The 23,184-nt window shown below is 44.8% G+C and overlaps 1 protein-coding gene across 3 annotated transcripts in view; it reads right to left on the bottom strand.

Annotated features, from left to right (window-relative positions):
* The window catches only part of SYT14 (synaptotagmin 14), a 234,789-nt gene that overhangs the window by 41,413 nt on the left and 170,192 nt on the right, over positions 1–23,184 (bottom strand). For all 3 annotated transcript variants that reach the window (XM_088477535.1, XM_088477533.1, XM_088477534.1), the window contains 2 exons: positions 18,148–18,419; positions 5,375–5,827 (listed from right to left, as the gene is read on the bottom strand). In XM_088477535.1, the coding sequence (XP_088333661.1) occupies positions 5,375–5,827; positions 18,148–18,419 (725 nt within the window). The remainder of the gene's footprint in view (positions 1–5,374; positions 5,828–18,147; positions 18,420–23,184) is intronic.

The following is a 23,184-nucleotide window of genomic DNA, read 5'->3' as shown; positions in this document are numbered from 1 at the left end:
GCGATGGTCTCGACCATCGCGGCCATCAAAATGCACGCTCGTATAGCCTGTGGGTGGTGACCCACAGCTATACGAGCGTCCAGAAGGACGCTCCATTTTCATGGAGGCCGGCCCTCATTCAGAGCGTGCGGCTCTGAATGAGGGCCACATTTTGAAATTTGAATGTTTATCAACTTCGAATTTTTATAAAAACTGTTTCACTTCACGCAGTGCAATGATTCATATATCAAATGAATGGAAATTTAATGCTGAATTCAATAAACAGAGGTCAAATATTTGCATTACAAGGGAAGTTATGCCGTGAAAACAACACTTAGGGTGAAAATCCCTGTGTACTTATGATGTTACTGTCCTATCAGTATTTCGTTGGGTATCCTTTATTTTTTAAGACCGCAGCACAGCGACATGATCCAGGATTGTGGTGTTAAGTGAAAATGGTCTTTTGTATGCAGCAATTGTGAGATAAATTGGTGGGAATGTGACAACATCAGGAGTACGAAAGTTTTGTTTACGCTATCAGGAAACACAATCTATACAAAACAAAGAAGGAAAAGGCCGTAAAAAGTGCACAACAGCTGTTGATGATAGGAGAATAAAACAAATTTGCGTCAGGGACAGATGGATGTTATCTGCGGCCATTAGCAGTAAACTGAGGGCAACTGGTATTTTTGTCAGTGCAAGAACGGAACGGAGAAGACTAACGGAGGTTGGCCTAAAAGGTAGGATTCCCCGAAAAAAGCCATTGCTGAATAAAAAGCAGCAGCAAAAACGAATACAGTGGGCAAAAGAACACATTGCAATGACAGAAGGTCAGTGGAAACAAGTGATATGGAGTGACGAAACTAAGATATCGATATTTGGTAGTGATGGAAGAAAATGTGTGCGACGTCGCATTGGGGAAGAGGCACATCCAGATTTTATGCAAGCGACAACAAAGAATCCTACAAGTGTTATGATCTGGGCATGTATAACAGCAGATGCTGTGGGCCGCCTTTATGTCATAGATGGCACACTGAACAGCAGATAGTACATTGACACCATCCTACAACCAAAACTTCTACTTTCTATCAGGGATCTTTTTCCAGCAGGATTCAGCTCCCTGTCACACTGCACGGACATACAAAAAGGGGTTCACGGAGAATGACATACAGGTGCTGGGATGGCCAGGAAACAGCCCAGACCTGAACCCCATAGAACATTTGTGGTTCTGTTTGAAAAAACTGGTACATCTGAGGCGTCCATCCAATAAAAGACAATTAATTGAGGCTATAATTGTCTCATGGCACCACATAAAAAAGAAGGAAGAGCTCCAAACATTGCTTGGCTCAATGCCACGTCGCTGTGCTGCTATCTTGAAAAATAAAGGATACCCAACGAAATACTGATAGGACAGTAACATCATAAGTACACAGGGATTTTCACCCTAAGTGTTGATTTCACTGCATAACTTCCCTTGTAATGCAAATATTTGACCTCTGTTTGTAGTGTTGAATTCATCATTAAATTTCCTTTCATTTGATATATGAATCATTGCACTGCGTGAAGTGTAACAGTTTTTATAAGCATTTGAAGTTGAAAAACATTGACATTTCAAAAAGTGTCCGCAATTTTGGCCACCACTGTAGGTCCGTGAACTTATCACGAATCCTATGTGTTTTCGGGAGAAACATCCGATTATTTTCGTCCAAAATAATAGGATAGTGGGAAATAAAAACATTGGTGGAAAATGGGGATAATCTGCGAAAAATCACAGTTTTTCGCCGATCGCAGCTAATTGCATACCCCCCTTAGTGTTTAAAGTGGCAAATAACACATAATACCAGCATTATTCCTGACACTAAATCCCAGCAGCAGTATTTTAATTAGGAAAAACAAAGAGCTGATCAAATACAAGTTCAGTGTCTGAAATTTGATGTATTACTCCATCCGTTTGATGGAAACCTCATAACACTATTCTGCTGAGCCTGCTTCTTCCAGAACTTAGCTACCTCTGCGATACTGGCCTAGAGTGCAGTCCCATCGCAGTAATTATTTTGTGCATAGGGTGAGGCAAGAAAAAGACTAAGGGGTATATTTACTAAAGTGCAGGTTTGTAGAAGTGGAGCCCTTAGCAACCAGTCAGATTCTACTTAAAATTTATCTAACACCTTCTAGAAGATAATAGCTAGGATCTGATTGGTTGTTATGGGCAACATCTACACTTCTAAAAACCCACACTTTAGTAAATATATCCCTAATTGTTGTTAGAAATTAACTTTTTCTCATCAATATTGCTTTCACTCATTGATAAATTAGCACCTCAGTTTCCCCATTTCATGACAACACCCCTGTCACACCAGGCCTTGTCCTTAGGCAAGTGGTGTCGAGAAGAGAAGGGGCGGGCACAAAGCACTGGGGTCCAATCCTGTGAAAGATATGCCTGCAGTTCCTCAACATGATGAGACCACACCCCCTACATCAACGCATAGACCCTGAAATTTTCAAAGTGGTAGACCCAACTTTTTTCATGGCAGCCATGGGGGGAGATGTATCAAGCCTTCTAAAGAGTTGAGGTGGACAGTGGAGAAGTTGTCCATAGCAGCCAATCAGCTTCTACAGTACCTGCTATTTTATAGAATGTACTTAAATAAATGCTAGCTACAAGCTGATTGGTTGCTATGGGCAACTTCTCCAATTCTTAGGAGGTTTAATGCACCTCCCCCATGGTCACATAAGTGATAATCTTCACATTTTTCAGGCAAGGTGCAGATCATTGAGGAGGGAACATTTTAATTTTGAAGAGCAAAATTTAGGGTGTGAAGTGACACCACAGCTGTGGCTTGTTATAAATTGGTTGCACTAACATAGTATTATATAATATTTACTCTTTACCATTCAATACCCCACCTGCTCCTTCAATGCCCCTCAGAACTCCATATGCTATCAGAACATCTCACATGCCCCGTCAATGCCCACCAGACCACCTCACCTGACCCTTCAGTGCCCATCAGACTGCCTCACCTGCCCCTTCAGTGCCTGTTAGACCACATCACCTGCCCCTTCAATGTCCATCAGACCAATCCACATGCCCCTTCAATGCCCAGCAGACCATTCAACGTGCCCCTTCAATGCCCTTCAGACCATCTCACATCTCATTAACAGTAAATGCTCCTCAGACCTCCCCATATGTCACTTCAATGACCCTCAGACCACTCCACTTTTATGAATGCCCTTCAGATCACCCACATGCACCATCAATGCCCATCAGACCATCCAGCATATACTTCAATTAGTTGGATAGCAGCAAGCTGGGTAGGCAATGTGTACAGTTCATGATAAAATATTGCTTGTTGATCTGGTTGATGGGCAGCTCGGGGGAGGTTGCATGCTAGCAGAGAGGTACAGAAAAATTGTGACCACCAAATGGAGAAGCCTGCAGGTACTGGCAAACCGTCTGTGGGCATTTAAGCAGACCCACCATAGGCTTGCAACACTGGTCAGCATGGTAGAGATCAGCATAGGAGGCACCCAGATCAGCCCAATCATGGTGCAGGTATGCTAGATGTTTCAGCTCTGACCTACTGAGCAGGCTGCAGCTCAGTGTGATCCCGGATCCTGCCTGGGTGGAGCTCCTTTCAGGGAACTCTAAGAGGGTAAAGGAGGTGCGCAAAGTTAATGGTTTAGGACAAGACGATGAATGGTGCAAAGGGCTTCCAGGACCGATGGCATCCCTGGCTAAGCCATGTCCCTTGCGATTTGGATTGCAATGGGGCAGTTCATGGCTCTCTAGAACAAGGCAGGGCGCATATGTTCATTTAAAAAATGGGCAGGGTTCAGCGCCCTGCAATAGCAGTCTTGTGGGAACACTAGGGGCCTGATTCAGAGTAGATTCTGCAGCTGCAGTAATATACAAATGCTAGTTCCTGTGTCCTCCCCTGATGTACAAGGTGGCGTTTGTGTGTGCAAACACTGAGATGCCCACTTTAGGCATCTCTGCTCAATGTAAAACCGCCGGTGATTTTTGACACACCACCATCGAAACTTGCACCTGCCCATGGGCAGTTGCTGTTTCTCCGTCCGAGTATGGCCTCTGTGGCAGCGGCTGTGTGTTTGGGAATGCATCCATTTTCACTGATGCACCCATGAGACTTTTTTTGCATTCACTTCAGGCCACCTCCCAGTCAGCACCCAGGAATGCCCATCACTTTGCTGCTCAATTTCTGATTCCATCTGCCCTGATCGCAGCAGCATCTCTGTGTAACGCATGCGCCATAGGAAATTTGCTGAATCAGGCCCTAGGCGATTTGGAACCAACTGATAACCTCAGTAAATGTGTAACACTGTTCCCCTAGCACACCAGCGGTTTTATTGTGTAAATGCTGCCTGTAGTGCTTTGACAACAGAATTACTTGCTGGTGTGACGGGAACCAGCATTCCCCATTTACTGTAACGTTCTATTGACTAAGGGCCTGATTCAGCTTTGCAATTCCGCAAACAACTTTGCAATTCCGTCCTTGCAATTATGGTAATGCAGCAGGAGGCATCACGCCTCCTGTATGCATTGCTTATCCGAGCTGCGTTGTACAACATAGCAACGGATAATCTGCGAGAACATCGGCCGGCTAAGTGACCCATAAGGGGCACACAAGCCGGCCGCCGCAGATGAAAGAGGCTAGGAAATCTCAGTCAGCAGACGGAAATACTGGCCTCTTCTCTCCCCCCCAAAAGCGACAAACCGCCTCCGTTTTGGGAAACGCAGGTCATCACTGCCCCCTCCCGCCCACAAACGGCAGCACACTGTCAATCACTGACAGTTTGCTGCCGCTCTGCGAGCAAAAACGCAGGACCCCTACTGCACATGCGCAGCACAGGTCAGGCGCCTGCACAAATTCCCAAACATCGGGAATCTGCACTCAGTCTGGTTTCAGAATTCCACTATTTCCTGATAAGAAAACCACAGCATTCAAATTGATCATGTGACCCGCTATAGCTCAACATCACAAGATCATTGCCTTCCACAATATAAACTCACTCATCTCCTCAGCTACTTTTTGCTGCTGGCAATACTCATTTGACATACAGATATACTGCAGCAAAAGTGGTCACAAAACAGTGCTCTGACCCTGGTCAAACGCACCTTACAAGATCCAGAAATTGCAGGGAAATCACATGAATACAAAGTGTGATTTCCCTGCAATTGTAACGAAAATGACATAAAGTTTCAAACTTTTTTAATTTAAATTTGCAAATGAGGGTTTAAAGTCAGTTTTGTCAGTTTTTTTTAAAGGATTCAGTATTCAGATGAATTCTAGACCACTGACTGTGCATTCCTAATTATCATGTATCCTTTGTAAGTTTCAGGTCCTCTGTCTACCCGTCTACATGAAATACTTACCGAGAGACTGTACGCAGGTTCCAGTACCACCGGGAGTGATAGCTTTCCCTGGAGATTCAGCTTTGTTAGGTAAAATACCTTTTCCCCAACAATCCTTTCTTTTTTCATACGACGTACTAGGTATAGTCTGAACCTCACGGCATAATTTGCTATCATTTCTGATTCTATGTGATTAAACTTGAAGGTCTCTGTGAACATTGGGCAAGGTCCCTTCTGGATGCTTGTTTTGGCTCTCTGCTTCTTCATAGGTATCAGAACAAGATGGACCTGCCAGGAGTTACTATTCCCAGTCCTGTTGTGTGTGGGCAGGTCGGTGACAGCTGTCACTGTGACAAGAAGTTTCTGCTCTTGTGAATCATAGTCAAAAGTTACATCCAATGTGCCGTATTTAGCTACTGGCTCCGGATCAAAAGACTTAGGAAGCTGTGAAGATGATCCTCTGGCTGACAAATCCTACAAAAAATAGAAGTATGAATTTATTTATTCCATTAGCTTTCAGATCTTTTAGAAAATAAAAGACAATCTCCGTGTCTATGCATGACAATTTCTTGTACACTGAAAATAATACAGCTAAAGAGAGCAGAATAACATAATCCAATCCAGTTACACACACCTTTATCAACAAGATAACAGTGACCAGATAGCAAGACCTGGAAATAAATCTTCTCGAAATTCATATATGTTGTATCATTTTTTTCCCCTGAGCTAAGAATATGTCAAAATTGACTGTTAAGTATGCCCTGAATTAGTGTTATAGCCTCGGGCACTTTACATCACTAGGGAATTTACAGCATAGAAAGAGACTGGCAACCTGCGGTGGGTACTGAAATGAGAATCATTGGAATATTATTAAATCAAGGTCTGGGTGTGAATGTATGCACTAAGGGCTGTTTTACAGTTTGCAAAGTTGGAGAGTGAAAATTACAAGGTGCGTGCAAATTATAAGCTTTGCACCTCGAAGAGGATCCGAGAGCTGTTACATAGTGGGGGCATCTTATATACGGCACATAGTCTACATTCTACAAACATCGCTGCTGAGCCCTGCATTACATCATACTGGATGAGTGCCACCTATCTTACTGATTTATGTTCATCATTACATGCTTTTGTGGTTGAGCAGCACGGCACAGTATTTACACAAAAGGCTTTAAAAGAAAACTGCGCCGGTCCCCCCCCCCCCCCGCTAGCCGCCACAGGGAGGCTCCATTTGCCGGGCGCCAGCTAAGATTTGTTACCAGCGGGCACCCTGCTCCCTCCCTGCAGCGGCAGTCGAAAGCCGGAGCTCACTCCTGAGCTCCGGCTTCCGGCAGAGAGCACTATGGGAGGGACGTCATCACGTCTCTCCCATAGAGCCGTGGAGCCGCGGTCGGACCGGACAGCAGCGGAAGCAGGAGCGGGGCTTAAGGTAATTATTGTATTTGTATTTTTTTTTTATCAGAAGCACCAGCACTGGGGGCACTACTACTGGGGGGATTACTATAGGGGGCATTACTACTGGGGCATGACTATAGGGGGCATTACTACTGGGGGGCATTACTACTGGGGGTACTACTAATGGGGCATTACTACTGGGGGCACTGGTAATGGGGGCATTACTACTGTGGGCACTACTATAGGAGGCATTACTAATGGGGGGATTACTACGGGGGAGCATTACTACTGGGGGAACTACTATAGGGGGCATTACTACTGGGGGCACTACTATAGGGGCATTACTACTGTGGGCACTACTAATGGGGGCATTACTACTGGGGAGCATTACTAATGGGGCATTACTAATGGGGGGATTACTACTGGGGAACATTACTAATGGGGGCATTACTACTGGGGGTACTACTATAGGGGGCATTACTACTGTGGGCACTACTATAGGGGCATTACCACTGGGGTCACTGCATGGGGGGCACCACTACTGGGGCCATTGTGTAAGGGGCACCACAGCTGTGGGCATTGTATAAGGGGCACTACTACTGTGGGCATTGTATTAGGGGCACTACTACTGTGGGCCTTGTGTATAAGGGACACTAATTTGGGCATTGTGTAAAAGGGGCACCATTGTGTGTCATAACATGAATAAGGGACTACTGTGTGGTGTAATTTGAATTGGGCATAATGTATTCTAAAGGTAATTACTGCGTGTGGCATAATGTATTATACAGGGCATTACTGCATGTGGTATAATGTGTTATACAGGTTATTACTGCATATAGCATAATGTGTTATTCAGGTCATTACTGTGTATGGCATAATGTGTTATAAAGGCCATTACTGTGTGTCGCATAATGTGTTATAAAAGCCATTACTGTGTGTTGCATAATGTGTTATAAAGGGCATTACTGCGTGTGGCATAATGTGTTATAAAGGCCATTACTATGTGTTATAAAGGGCATTACTGCGTGTGGCATAATGTGTTATAAAGGGCATTACTATGTGTTATAAAAGCCATTACTGCGTGTGGCATAATGTGCTATAAAGGCCATTACTATGTGTTATAAAGGGCATCACTGCGTGTGGCATAATGTGTTATTATAAGGCCATTACTGTGTAAGACATACTGTGTAAGGCGCTTTACTATGCATGGCAATTATTCGCCATGAGGGGAGAGCTTGGGGGAAGCCCAGCACCTCCGTAAGTGCGTGGCACGCCCCACAGTGTGATGAATTGGGGGTGTTCCGAAAGGACACGTCCCCTTACTGGAAGGGTGCGCAGAGGAATGCCATCTAAAAAAAGTTATTTCTTTCTTTTTATTTTATTTTTTATTTTTTTTTGGGAGGGGGGGGGTGGCGCTACTAGGAACTTTCGTCCTGAGCTCCACAATGTCTAGAACCGGCCCTGTATACAGTATATAAAGAGAGAGAGAAAGAGCACTGACTGGCTGGATGAATGAATTGGGAATCCTTTGTTATTTGCATTGTTTATTTGATTATCTACATAACAAGACAGAATTCTATCTTCTGGTGATAGCATCTCTTTATTGGCAAATTAGCTTATTTGTGCACAGCGGTGTATAGATTACTTTTGATGCAATATGGACAATATTACAGGGTCTGAGTTGGAGGAACACATTGGAAACTCCTTTTGACATTTATACAGGGAAACTGGTGACAGAATATACACATAAACCGCTGATTAAAACAGCTTTAAATCTTCCTACTGATTTAGACCAAGCAATAGCACAGTATTAATTATTTTGCTCACATACGACATTTTATTAACAACTGCTCTATAATCTTTTCTGACATCTTTTATTTGATTCTGGTAATGTTTTGTGCTACTGTACCAGTGCTTCAACAGCTACAGTATGCTGATGGAGTGAAAGGCTTACCTCTGCCTAAATTCTCCTGTGTAGCATCTTCTACATGATATGAAACAGCAAGTAAGCCCCACACTGGACAGCAAGTAAGCCCCTCACTGGACAGCAAGTACACCCCACACTGGACAGCAAGTAAACCCCTCACTGGACAGCAAGTAAACCCCACACTGGACAGCAAGCAAACCCCACACTGGACAGCAAGTAAACCCCTCACTGGACAGCAAGTAAACCCCACACTGGACAGCAAGTAAACCCCACACTGGACAGCAAGTAAACCCCACACTGGACAGCAAGTAAATCTCACACTGGCCAGCAAGTAAACCCCTCACTGGACAGCAAGTAAACCCCTCACTGGACAGCAAGTAAACCCCTCACTGGACAGCAAGTAAACCCCACACTGGACAGCAAGTAAATCTCACACTGGCCAGCAAGTAAATCTCACACTGGACAGCAAGTAAACCCCTCACTGGACAGCAAGTAAATCTCACACTGGCCAGCAAGTAAACCCCTCACTGGACAGCAAGTAAACCCCTCACTGGACAGCAAGTAAACCCCACACTGGACAGCAAGTAAACCCCTCACTGGACAGCAAGTAAACCCCACACTGGACAGCAAGTAAACCCCTCACTGGACAGCAAGTAAACCCCTCACTGGACAGCAAGTAAACCCCTCACTGGACAGCAAGTACACCCCACACTGGACAGCAAGTAAACCCCTCACTGGACAGCAGGGATTCCGGCACTGGAATCCCAACACTTCCCAGAGTCCTGGCGTTGGCAGCCCAACCGCTGGAATCCTGAAGGTAAGTGGCGGGGCTGGGGGGAGGATTAGGGGTTAGGCACTAGGGCAGGGGTCAGGGAACTTTTTTACCTTTTACCCCAAAATATATTTAGATACGCCGACGTTACCCCCTTCTGTTGAAAGGAAGGAAATCATGTAGTAATGCCCCCATATAAAGACCCTGTAGTAGTGCCCCCATATAATGCCCCTGTAGTAGTGCCCTCATATAATGCCCCTCTAGTAGTGCCCCCATAGTTATGCCCCTGTAGTAGTGCCCCCATATAATGCCCCTGTAGTGCAACTTGTACAAATAAAACCCCAAAAAACACTTACCTTAATCCACGCTCCTGCATCCGCCGCCGTTCTGTCCGCCCGGCTGTTACTCGGATCTATGGGAGAGACATCATGACGTCTCTCTCATAGTGCGCATGGAGAGAGGCGGAAGCTGGAGTTCAGAAGAGAACTCCAGCCTCCGGCTAACGCGGCGCTATAGGGAAGTAGCCGGGTTCCCGCTGGTAATAACATCTCAGCGGGCGTCCGGCTTAGAGCCTCCCTGCGGCACAGCCGGGCATGCATAGGAATCATTCTATATTATACAATGATTCATATGTATGCCTGGCTGTCCGTCCATTACCCCCAGGAATTTCATTTTTACCCCATGTGGGGTAATTTACCCCTGTTCCCTGACCACTGCACTAAGGGGAGGGTTTGGCACTTAGGTTTAGGGACAAAGGGGGGAGGTTTCATTCACCGGGTGGGAGGGTTAGGTTATGGAGAGGGAAATAATACTGACCGGCAAGTATCGGTATTCTAACCCTGTCAGAAGGCCGGCGTCGGGATTCTGACCACCGGGATCCCGAGCTCCAGCATCCAGTACCCAACCTGCACATAGGTCTAAAGCTTCTTTGTTGGTCAATATGACCACAAAAAATCACATCATGCATGTTGGCTCATGTCAATCGGATATTTTAGTAGCTGTACGAGAAAAATGCACCAACATATTTACAGAGTAACAAGCCGAGGTAGAGGTGAGTTACAGCAGGACAGCGTATTTTGGGATGTAGTCATATTGTCTACAATGAAAATCTAGGCAATCATAAGGTCAACACCAAATGTCATAATGCCGACATGGTCAAAATGTTGACAGTCAAACTGTCAACATGGACATGGACATGGGGCCGACAGATAAAATGTAGACACAGTCAAAATGTTATGGGTTTATTTATGAAAGATAACAACAGCATTGTAAATCTGGCCTAAGTCCTATACAATTTACCGATTTAAATATAAAAAAAACCAATATACAGTAGTGTTATCTTTTATAATTAAACTCACAACCTTGTGTATAAATACAAAAACACTATAAGGGTAAACATGCTTTTATTATTTTTAAAACAAACAAGATGCACAACAGTACATGTTTTCCAGATTTTATCCTTTGTATCACAATTGAAAATACACATCACTTGGTCAACTTTTACAATGCGTCTGCCAGTGATATATACATCTTCACATCAGGAATGACATCTGGATGACATGCACTGATACTTATTACTATTAATAATATATACTATTTCAAAACAAGTATCATAGGAATTGCTTTAATACTGTTAGAGGGTTGCATGTAACATGGAATACATGTTCCCTTTAATTGATAAACATAAAATAACAAACTTCCAAACTTACCCCCTATAACAAACTGTCAATAGCATTTTAAATATGGAATATGTCCTATACTATTCACCAATGATAACATATGTAAGCTTTTTGCAAAAAATAAATAAATTATATAATGAGTTTTATTATTACCTGAAATGTGTGTAAACAGGAACATTGCTATTGACAGATATACATTAAGGGTCTGATTCTGAGATTTACGCTAATGCAATCACTACGGAGATCTCACACGGATCCCAATTGCTAAATATTGCAAATGGCCTTCAAAGCTTATCCAAGCATACAGTAGGGACGCCCACTGCTGCCTTCTCATATCCGTCCAATGACGTACAGTACATCAGCACAAACATCAGTAACATTGATGCAGATCAGGCAGCCACTCAGCCTCCAAGTCAAGTCTTACCTGCCTCAAACACTGCTAGTCTCCTGACACGCAGAGAGCTATCGTGGTGCAAAAGAGAACGCAATGGCTAATTTATCCACGCCCATGAAATGGTGTTTAAAGGATGCGACATGCCGGCAATTTTTTTCTAACCACCCTCCCCTGCCCGTTACCACCCCTAAACACTGACTATGTGTCACTCTACTTGTGATTGAATCCCATATGTCAGCGTAATTACAATGCACTTGCTGTGGTGTGCAGTATAGCTTTTGCGCATGTGCGATGGCTAACAATCGCTCAATCTCTGTAAGTATCGGCTCTGCGAAAATCTTGGAATCAGGCCTCAAGTTGGTATTGAAGTTACTGGGTGTGAGACACAAGAGGACAGATAGACAAAAACACTTTTATAACATTGCATTTTAAAGCAATAAAACAGTAGCATAATTAACTTTTCATCTAACACAGCTACAGTATGGGCATTTGAACAATGTCAACATATTGTAACTAGATGTCTACATTTAAAACCTAGGTAACTGCTCATAGTTTAACCTGCTGTCACAAAATAGTCCGGTCTACATTTTCACTGTCGACATTTTGACCAAGTCTATATTTTGACGGTTGACATTCTGAGTCTGTTGTCGACAATTTATCCCCTCTATATATTAATTGTCTTCATCAGTGGTCAGGGAACAGGGGTAAATTATCCCACAAGGGGTAAAAATGAAATTCCTGGGGGTAATGGACAGACAGCCGGGCATGCATATGAATCATTCTAATATAGAATGATTCATATGCATGTCCTGCTGTGCCGCAGGGAGGCTCTAAACCGGACGCCCAGCGGGCGCCAGGCTCCTTTCCTGCAGCGCCGCGTTAGCCGGAGGCTGGAGTTCTCTTCTGAACTCCAGCTTCCGGCTCTCTCCATGTGCACTATGGGAGAGACGTCATGACGTTTCTACCATAGTTCCAAGGAGCAGCCGGGCAGGACGGCGGCGGATGCAGGGGCAGGGATTAAGGTAAGTGTTTTTTTTGTACAAGCGGCAATACAGGGCCATTATATGGGGGAACTACTACAGGGGCACTATATGGGGGCACTACTACAGGGGCATTATATAGGGGCACTACTACAGGGGCATAACTATGGGGGCACTACTACAGGGGCATTATATGGGGGCACTACTATAGGATTTCCTTCCTTTCAAATCCAGGGGGTAACGTCGGCGTATCTAAATATATTTTGGGGTAAAACGTAAAAAAGTTCCCTGACCCCTGGTCTACATTTTGTCCCTGTTGACATTTTGACTGTCTACATATAGCCCATGTTGACATTTTGGTTGTCAGCACAATACGTACTCTGCTATAACTAGCTGCCCTATAACATACAGCTGAGATCAACTCTCCTGCAGGCCGCATGTTTGTATTCTGCGTTTTACTGTTGTAGTGTTTCTGATGAGTTAAACAAGTTGTAACTCTCAGACAAGTCTTGTATAAATACGAAGTGATATTGTATCAGAGCCACTTTGAGACATTAAGCCGCATACACACTTAACGACATGCTTCATGAGCGATATCGTTAAGTGTTTTCGTTCAGCGATGGCACCCTCCCTCATCCCTGAACATGCACAACCTAACGATATCGTCAGGTTGGAAACAGACAAATCTCAGGTGCACAACTCCTATTTATTGATAATATATAAATGCAATAAAATTTTGCACTCAATAGAGGTTTTTAGCATAATCATGGCCAAGGTTATGGGCCTACCCACCATATCCAGGTAACCTCTTTACAGTAGGTCCCTAACATACTAGGGTTCAAATCCAGAGCGCAGGACCCCCCAAAATGGCCCAGCTAAGCCTCCCCAGGGCACCACCATAGTAAGAAAAGCGCATACACATGCGCATTTTTCAAATGTCGGCCAGCTACTAGCAATCGCATTTTAGCGAGCGGGTCTGAATCAGCTCCAAAGTTTTACGTTTTCTCAGGATAGCAATGCAAAGCACCAGCATACTGTATCATTATTATGTTTATGTTGCTATGGCTAAAAAATGATAAGTGCAATGAGAATGTTGTGAGCTTTTAGAGCTTGTTGCAAGTTTACACTATGGACCTAAGCTCTGATTATGACTGGGGGTATATTTACTAAGGGCCATATTCAATTGCAGGCGAAAAGCTGATATCGGCGAAAAGTTCTCGCCGGTGACGTCATTTCGCCAGGCGAGAACTTTTCCCCATATTCAATTGCAAAGACTTTCCGCCGGTGCGAAAAGTCTGCGCCTTGTAACCAGCGGAAAAGATTCACCACTGAAAGGAGGCGGAAAAAATTGCAGATTTGGGGGATTGGGGTGCAAAGTTGCGGCAACACCCCTGCAGCCTTGGTACAGTCTCCCAAAGGTAAACTGTGTCAAAAAAATGTTTAAAAATAGTTTAGATCACCCCAAAAAAGTACTTTCGTTTTTTGATTGCAGGTGCATGCTGAAGGTGCGTTTTTTAAATTTTTTAACCATGCTTATACCCATTGTCAAGTACCCCAATTTTGCTGGGACTACTTATTTCCCCCCAAAAAAACTGCTAAATGCTATTCTTCAGCACTTGTGCAAAGACACTAAACAGCAGCAATTGAGAGCATTAAAGCACCCCAAATACCTTCAGCAGAGCTATTCGGGGGTCTCCATAGAGATCCCCCATGTCAGTGCATCTTTTGGGGGGTGTCAGGCTGAATTCCCCAAATCTGACAGTACTTTTCGCCGATCTTTGCAATTGAATAGGGTGAATCGCGGTGACGAGCGCAATACTTTTCTGGAGGCAAAACTGGCGATAACGGCGAAAACTCCGGCATGCTAAAAGTCCGGGACTTTTCGACGGCAATTGAATATGGGCCTAAAGGTCTATTTTAATTGATTTTGATATATTGAAAAATCAATGAAAATCGATCAACGTCGATGTTGTGTTTCTAGGGCTAAATCACACATTTACTAACAGACAATTTTTGATTTGTTGATCGATTATCATTGATTTTAAATCAATCAAAATCGATTAAAATAGACCTTCAGTAAATATAACCCTTGGGCTCATGTTATCTATGGTGAAAGTTCAGGGTACTATACAATTTAGGCTGATGTTAGGGCTATCTAAATGCTAGTATTAAGAGTATATACAGTCAGGTGCATAAATATTGGGACATTGACAGAATTTTCATATTTTGGCCTCTATTCACCACCACAATGGCTTTGAAATGAAACAAACAAGATGTGCTTTAACTGCAGACTTTCAGATTTAATTTGAGGGTAATTAAATCCAAATCAGGTGAACGGTGTAGGAATTACAACGGTTTCTATATGTGCCTCCCACTTTTTAAGGGGCCAAAAGTAATGAGACTATCAACTCAAAAGCTATTTCATGGACAGGTGTGGGCTATTCCCTCGTTATTTCATTATCAATTAAGCAGGTAAAAGGTCTGGAGTTGATTCTAGGTGTGACATTTGCATTTGGAATCAGTTGCTGTCGACTCTCAATATGAGATCCAAAGAGCTGTCACTATCAGTGAAGCAAGCCATCATTAGGCTGAAAAATCAAAACAACCCCATCAGAGAGATAGCAAAAACATTAGGTGTGACCAAATCAACTGTTTGGAACATTCTTAAAAAGAAAGAATGCACCGGAGAGCTCAGTAACACCAAAAGACCTGGAAGACCACGGAAAACAACTGTGGTGGATGACAGAAGAATTGTATATCTGTTGGCAAATCAAGAACACTCTCCAGGAGGTAGGTGTATATGTGTCAAAGTCAACAATCAAGAGAAGGCTTCACAAGAGTGAATATAGAGGGTTCACCACAAGATGTAAACCATTGGTGAGCCTCAAAAACAGGAAGACCAGATTAGAGTTTGCCAAACAACATCTAAAAAAGCCATTACAGTTCTGGAACAACATCCTATGGACAGATGAGACAAAGATCAACTTGTACCAGAGTGATGGGAAGAGAGGGGTATGGAGAAGGACAGGAACTGCTCATGATCCAAAACATACCACCTCATCAGTGAAGCATGGTGGTGGTAGTGTCATGACGTGGGCATGTATGGCTGCCAATGGAACTGGTTCCCTTGTATTTATTGATGATGTGACTGCTGACAAAAGCAGCAGAATGAATTCTGAAGTGTTTCGGGCAATATTATATGCTCATATTCAGTCAAATGCTTCAGAACTCATTGGACGGCGCTTCACAGTGCAGATGGACAATGACCCGAAGCATACTGCAAAAGCAACCAAAGAGTTTTTTAAGGCTAAAAAGTGGAATGTTATGCAATGGCCAAGTCAATCCCCTGACCTGAATCCGATTGAGCATGCATTTCACTTGATGAAGACAAAACTGAAGGGAAAATGTCCCAAGAACAAGCAGGAACTGAAAACATTTGTAGTAGAGGCCTGGCAGAACATCACCAGAGATGAAACCCAGCATCTGGTGATGTCTATGCGTTCCAGACTTCAGGCTGTAATTGCCTGCAAAGGATTTGCAACAAAGTATTAAAAAGTGAAAGTTAGATTTAGGATTATTTAGATTGTCCCATTACTTTTGGCCCCTTAAAAAGTGGGAGGCACATATAGAAACCGTTGTAAACCCTACACCGTTCACCTGATTTGGATGTAATTACCCTCAAATTAAATCTGAAAGTCTGCAATTAAAGCACATCTTGTTTGTTTCATTTCAAAGCCACTGTGGTGGTGAATAGAGGCCAAAATATGAAAACTCTGTCAATGTCCCAATATTTATGCACCTGACTGTATACGGATAATGCCCTTCAGAGAGGGGGCAATGGGCCTGATTCAGCAGTGCACGCAAGTGCACCATCGTGACCATCGGTGGTCGATGGTGATCCCAGCCTGCGACCTCCATCACAGTGCTGGGATTGTAAATGCAGCAGGGGGTGTCGTACAGGGGGTGTCATACAGGGGGTGTCGTATACCTCCTGCTGTATTTGCATTATTGCAAGAATCACAATTGCAAAGCTATCGTTGTGCATATATCATATATCTATAGCCTACGTGCATATATCATATATCTATAGCCTGCGTGCAGCTTTGCAATGGCGATCCTTGCTGTATCAGGCCCATTATTCCTTATAATGCAAAAATAAAAATAAAAAGTTTCAAACCCACATTATTTATGCACAAAATGTTTCAAGTTTCACCATGAGGAATTTGCCCATATGTCCTAGTCCTATGCAGGACACGCAGTCTTGCTAATCTCTAATTAGAACTCAATGTTTTAGAACCAAAATCATCTGAAAGTTAAATTTACATAGATACAGAGGTTGTTTTGAGTTTATACACATATATTGACATCAGTTGTGTATTATAAGACTATTAGGATATGGTTAGTATTAGCAATTTATTTAGTGTGACAATGAAGATACTGGGGTCAAGAAAACCTAATTACAAATGAATGTGTCATCTTTAGAACAAGTGGTCTTCTGTTTTCCTAGGGCATTAGGGAGCTACCCTAGGGCTAGTCATATCCAGGCTCCAATAAGATCTAATAGTAAAACCTAAAATATTTTGTGCTTCATTGTACCTAGCAAAGGAGAATGCATGTGCTAGGATCTAGACATTTTTTTTTTGGCGTTTCTCTCTGCAGGAAGGATGGGGTTGGGTCCTGCTACCTCTGTGTATTATGCAGTATTGACCTAGGACATAAATGGCCCATCAGGGAACGCACTGGTAGAGGCCCAGGTTTAAGGGATGTTGCCAGCCACCACAGGGGGCGCTGCTAGCCACCATAGAGAGTCGTGGCCAACCATTAGAGAGAGAGGACATGTTCAGCCTGCAAAGAACAGGACTGCCCACTTTGATTCGCAGAGTGCTAAGAAATGAAATGATCCATATCCACTTTAATTAGTGAGAGGAAAATGAAAACTAAGCAGAAGAGTATATAAATTAACAGTTTTATAGGGAACGTGTAGGAGACGAGGGGCCTGAATCATATCCGCATGCAATGCTGATATTTACGCTGTTTGAGTGACTGTTAGCCATTGTGAAAGCCACACGGTGCACGCGCTGCATTTGTTTTGCGATCACGCACATACACACTTATGTCCACACACAGAGGATTCACTCTCAAAGGGAGTGACAGGTAGTCAGCGTTTGAGGAAGGTAACGAGGGGTGGAAAGAAAAACGCAGACTGTTTAAACACTGTTTCCAAGGTGTGAATAAATTAGCCACTGTGTTCTTGCTCGCAGCAGGAGAGCCCTCTGCATGTCTGGAGACCCACTGTGTCTGCGGCACCTTACACAAACTCGGAAGGCTGATGGCCACCTGATGTGTGTTACATGTTAACAGTTTTGTTAGTGAGCGGCGGATGTGAGGTGCTGTCAGTGGGCGTCTCTAAGCACTGGACAGTGGTTGAGTCATCAAAATATTTTTGCTCTATGAGATATCACAGCTGCAATAGCATTTGACCGCAGATCTGAATAAGGCCCACAATGGGACTTAGTGCAAGTAGAACATGTGCTACAACCCAACAGTCCATAGAAAGACTAAACTGCCAGTACCTGGCTGAATGCTACGGGTTACAGAACATCATTCCTTCTTTCTACCATGTTATTATAAGCCCCTGTGTTTTACATACCTCTGGGCTAAGGACGGCAGTACTATCACTCGGGACGTCCTCTTCGTACCCTTTGTTCTGGAAGTTCTCTATTTCTTGCCCCATACTACCCTCACTGGGGCACTTATTATAGGAGTATCTGGGACTATTGCTACAGTGGGAAAGTTCACATTTACTGTCCCCAATTTCAGAGGGTGTACATGAAAGGCGAGGTGACCCGGAGTCGTCTTGGTAAGGTGGGGGCTGTAGTTCATCAAGCGGAGGTGTCCTTCTCATCCTCTGGATGCTATTAGCTGCAAATAAACACATTCATAATTGACTCAATGCTTTATCAGACATGGATTTGTTTCTCAAGTGCTGAAAGCCAGTGCAACACAAAGCATTACAATAACTTTGTATAACCATAGAAACTGGTGAAAAATATGTCAATCAAATCACAGCAGTCTACTGGGAAGACCGTCACGGTAAGGAGAAGAATTGGACAAGCTGCTAATAGATAACGTCACTTCGATAGCAATTAACAGAGGCAATCATTACCGGATACCTCAGTCTGCCAGATGTGGACTGACATGTCTCAGGGGCAGATTTAGCTAAAAGCAGTGACATCTTCCATTCTTAGTGCTGGGAATTGAAACTGTTGAAGAATTTCTCTTGCAATAAAGCAACATTAGATAGAATGGTGCAAAGCATAAGGTGTAATTATGGGTAAGCATTTTCCTTCCAGTGACAATAGATCAGAGTAGTTTTCTACATAAATGAGAGATATTTTAGAATTTCAGAGGTTTTAGATATAAAAAAAAAGGGAACGTATTGAAAGCTACACATATTAAAGCAGTACTTCCATTATATATTATATATATGGAATGGGATTGAAATACCGACGGTTTATTAGCCGCCGGTTCTAATCCCGACAGTAAGAGACCGATGGATGAAGATCCCGTAAGTATACTAACCCTCCCCTTTCCCCCCTCTAACCCTCCCTTAGGGGTGCCTAAACCTAACCCCCCCCCTATTGCCTAACTCTAACCTCCCCCCAGGGGTGCCTAAACCTAACCCCCCCTCCCCACGCCCTAAGTCTCCCGGGGGGGGGTGCCTAACCCTAACCCCCCCCCCTGGTGCCTAACCCTAATCCCCCCTTTCACTAGCCTAACCCTAACCTTCCCCTGGGGGTGCCAAACCCTAAGTCCCCCCAGGGGTCCCAAAACCTAACCCCCCCATCCCCGGGCTAAGGGCCTGATTCAGACCCACTCACAAGTGCTATGCGCTCGCAAGCGGGTCGATGGTGGCCCAGTGCGCATGTGCTAGCCCCGGAGCGAGCGCAAAAAAGCACTCGCTCCGGCGCTCGCATCCAAAAGAGGCAGCTGTCGACGTTGATTGGTAACCCACAGCTATGCGAGTGGCCAAGAAGCCGCAACAAAAAAAAAAAGCACACGCCCTGATTCAGAGCGAGCGCTTGCTTTTTGCGAGCGGCTCTGAATCAGGCCCTAAGTGCATACTTACCCGGCAGGATGACGATTGGTCTGGCGTCCTTCGGCATTCCGGCGTTGGGATTAACATAGGCGTCGGTAATTCGATGCCTATGTTAAATCCCTTGCCGGGACGACACTGTCGGGATTGAGACCGGCGGCCTCTCATAACTTCATCCCATATATATATATATATATATATAATATATATATATGCACATACACACATAGATATATATATATATCTAACATGTTGATGTCTGCCTGGCTGATATGTACCGTTTGTGACTCTGTGTGAAACCAGAACTTATCACTTGTTGACTATGGATTGCATGGCCTGACAATGGTCAAAGGGTCTGATTCAGAGACGCTCGCTGTTTGCGAGCGCTCGCTCTGAATCAGGGCGGGGATTTTTTTTTTCGGCCTCCAGGCCGCTCGCTAAACTGTGGGTGACCACCTACAGCTTTTGTGAGCGGCCTGGCGATGGTCGCAATTATCGTGACCATCGGGCTTGCGTGGAGACCCTGTGGTAGGGTCTCAGCTCTCGCAATCCCGAGTGGACTTCCTGCTCTAATAGAGCAGGAAGTCCACTACTGACATCACAAGTGATGTCAGTACGGCCGCCCACAAACGCACACAGTATTATTTGATCGTTATATTTAATTGTGATCCTTTCCAGCGCCTAAGACTTGATTTTTTTCCCTTTTTTTTCTTAGAAAATAGACCCCTTAGCGTCCTGTGGCTACCATGACAACCGCATGACATACAGTATGATGTAGTGAGCAGAGATGCTTTTGAGCACCCCTCATCTCATCATGCACAGTACATGAGCGGAGGGCGCTGATTCCAAAATCAAGTGACCAGAAACAAGCCTGAATACTGAAACACAAAGGTCTTCATGCTTAGAGAATTGCAAAACCTAAAGTGGAAATGAGAATTGGCAGCTCTTCTCCACCACAATGGAAAGCGTTTGTCACGGACGGACCCGGAGTGGAACTAGGAGAGGTTTGCAGGGCAGATTGCTGGTACTGGAAGGATGCAGGTTTTAGAGGGGTGTTATTCATGAGTGGCCCGCTGGCAGGTGGGGACCAGATGGAGGTATACCCAATAGTTATGAAGGGAACAAACAACTGGTAACCGGGGAGGAGCACAGATAGGTCGGACATCAGCAGGGATCCCGCTAGGGGTGGTAGCCTGCTGTCTCACAGAGATCAGACGAGGATGGCTGGAGCCTGGAGCAAGCAGGGTCTGAAGGTAAACCACTTGGAGCAGGTAACAGCAGGGGAGCAAAGTGAACTAGTACCCAGCTTGCACTGGGAATAACGTTGCACTGGCAAGTAAAGAACTACACAGCAGCCCTAAAATACCAAGGGAAGTGCATAATGGTTACTAGGACTCCCGATAATGCTCTGGCTGGACTGGCTGAAGTGAGTCACCTGATGAAATACAAGATGGCGGTACCCATGTCGCGCTGCAGCGGTGCCTAAAGTGACCCATACTCACACCTGCATTCTGGACTCTGGCCCTGATTCAGAGCCGGACGCTCTGACAGAGCGCTCGCTCTGAATCAGGGCCGTCCTTCCTGATTTTTAGAACGGACTCCTGGCCGCTCGTATAGCTGTGGGTGACCACCCACAGCTATAGTGAGCGGCCAGGAAGATGGTCGCGATGGTCAAGACCATCGTGACCATCGGGCTTGCGACGAGACCCTTGTGGTAGGGTCTCGTTGCCGCAAGCCCTAGAGTGCTTTCGGCTCTAACAGAGCTGAAAGCACTCCCACTGACATCACTTGTGATGTCAGTGGGGCCGGCCCCAGACGGTAAGCGTTCCCATGGGAACGCCTCCGTCTGGGCAGCCACACCCCCGGCACGCCCACCACTGTCAACATCGACAGCACGCCCCCTTTGGTACGAGACCCAGAGCGACGGTTTGCCCGTCGCTATCCGGGTCTCGCGCATGCGCACGTCGGAGCCGGCTCCGTCATGCGCATGTGCACTGGGCCAACATCGACCCGCTTGCGAGCGCTCAGCGCTCGCGAGAGGGTCTGAATCAGGCCCTCTGTGCCTCCGTAACCCTGAGGTATGCAGCGCTGATCTCCAGAAGCCCGCGCCCCCGCGAGAAGGACCCCACCATAACGTCTGGACAGGTACAGTTCACTGGCCCCGGCCACACACAGCCCTGGTCGTGACAGCGTCCCATTAACTTTATTAGACCAGATCCAAAAAAGGCCAGCTGTGAGATGATGCAAAAGTCTAGTCCCTTTGCATGCAGCCCCCTGTACAGCAAGGAACAACCCTGAGAAATACATATTTTTCACTCCTTTGTCTTTCAATAATCAGGCTCCACAAAATAAAACTTATTTTTGCATTGTCCCATAAAGCAAAACACACTGTAATTTGCATGGAACATCCTAGTTCCTCTTCCCGGCCTGTGCAAGGTTCCACTACTCTGCAAGCGATGCCGTCATGCTCTGCACACCATGTATTTGGTGCAAATCTAGGCACACTTCAGGACCAAAGTGGATTTTGCACTGTACATGGGATGTTGTCACTGGCCTTCCCAGACTGCTTAAATTCTAGTATCATTACTGGCTGCTAGCTGTATACAGCAGTATCCTTTCCTACTGAGGTTACACTGAGTAAATAAAATTATGGTGAATCATTTTGATGAGCACCATTATGTGTCCCCATGGAACAATGAGAGGAACAATGAGAGGAGCAGTGAAGCATAAACAGTTCTCTTGGTGTAGGTGGAGCCTTAGTGAAAGGGGTATCATTAGTTCTAATGCGCAATTTGAAAAAGAATGCCAAATATATCTATAAATGAGAATGTTTGGATTTTCATATGATTCGTGAATTACTATGCCAAATAATTTAATATTTTATGTTTTATTAAATCAAAAGATTCCACAGTAGCATAAACTAACTAACCATTGTAATACAGGAGAAGTAAATATAAACGGACAACTAAACATTTAGTGGAACTTTCATTAACAATCCAATTGCAATCCAGCTCTCTGGGCTTCAATACTAAGTCTGCCCCCATAGCTGCCCATAGCTGTACAATAAGCTCTATAGAGAGTTATAGAAGCTTTGCATTTTACTATGCCTGTATATGTTTTTTTCACTTACCCAGTGAAGCGAACCCTGAGCAGGCTCTCGCTTCTGGCTCCAAGTGCCTGGCCCTTCACCCGGCTGGTGTGCGACCTGCTCCGGGGACAGTGGCAGGTGGGGAGTTTGACTGGGGCGGTACACCTGTCAAACCGTAACGCAGGTGTCCTAAGGTGAGCTCAGGGAGGACAGAAACCTCCCGTGGAGCGAGAGAGAGAGAGATACACGCACACACAAACTAGTAAAGAGACCTATCAAATGCCAGGTCACCTTGGGCCACCTCACTCTCTGCCCTGTCCCCTCCCCACTCCGCCCCCATGAATACTTACCTTGCTCCCTGCACCCACAAAGGTACCACGTGCCCTAGCTCCCACTGTGCATATCGTAGACGGGTCAGACCTTGGTGGATTATATATATATATATATATATATATATATATATATATATGTATATATACTGTGATAGGATCACTGGTAAAGTG

Source organism: Taudactylus pleione, unplaced genomic scaffold (assembly GCF_031769625.1).
Source record: "Taudactylus pleione unplaced genomic scaffold, aTauple2 ptg000201l, whole genome shotgun sequence".
Taxonomy (NCBI): domain Eukaryota; kingdom Metazoa; phylum Chordata; class Amphibia; order Anura; family Myobatrachidae; genus Taudactylus; species Taudactylus pleione.
This window is presented reverse-complemented; position numbering and strand designations above follow the sequence as displayed.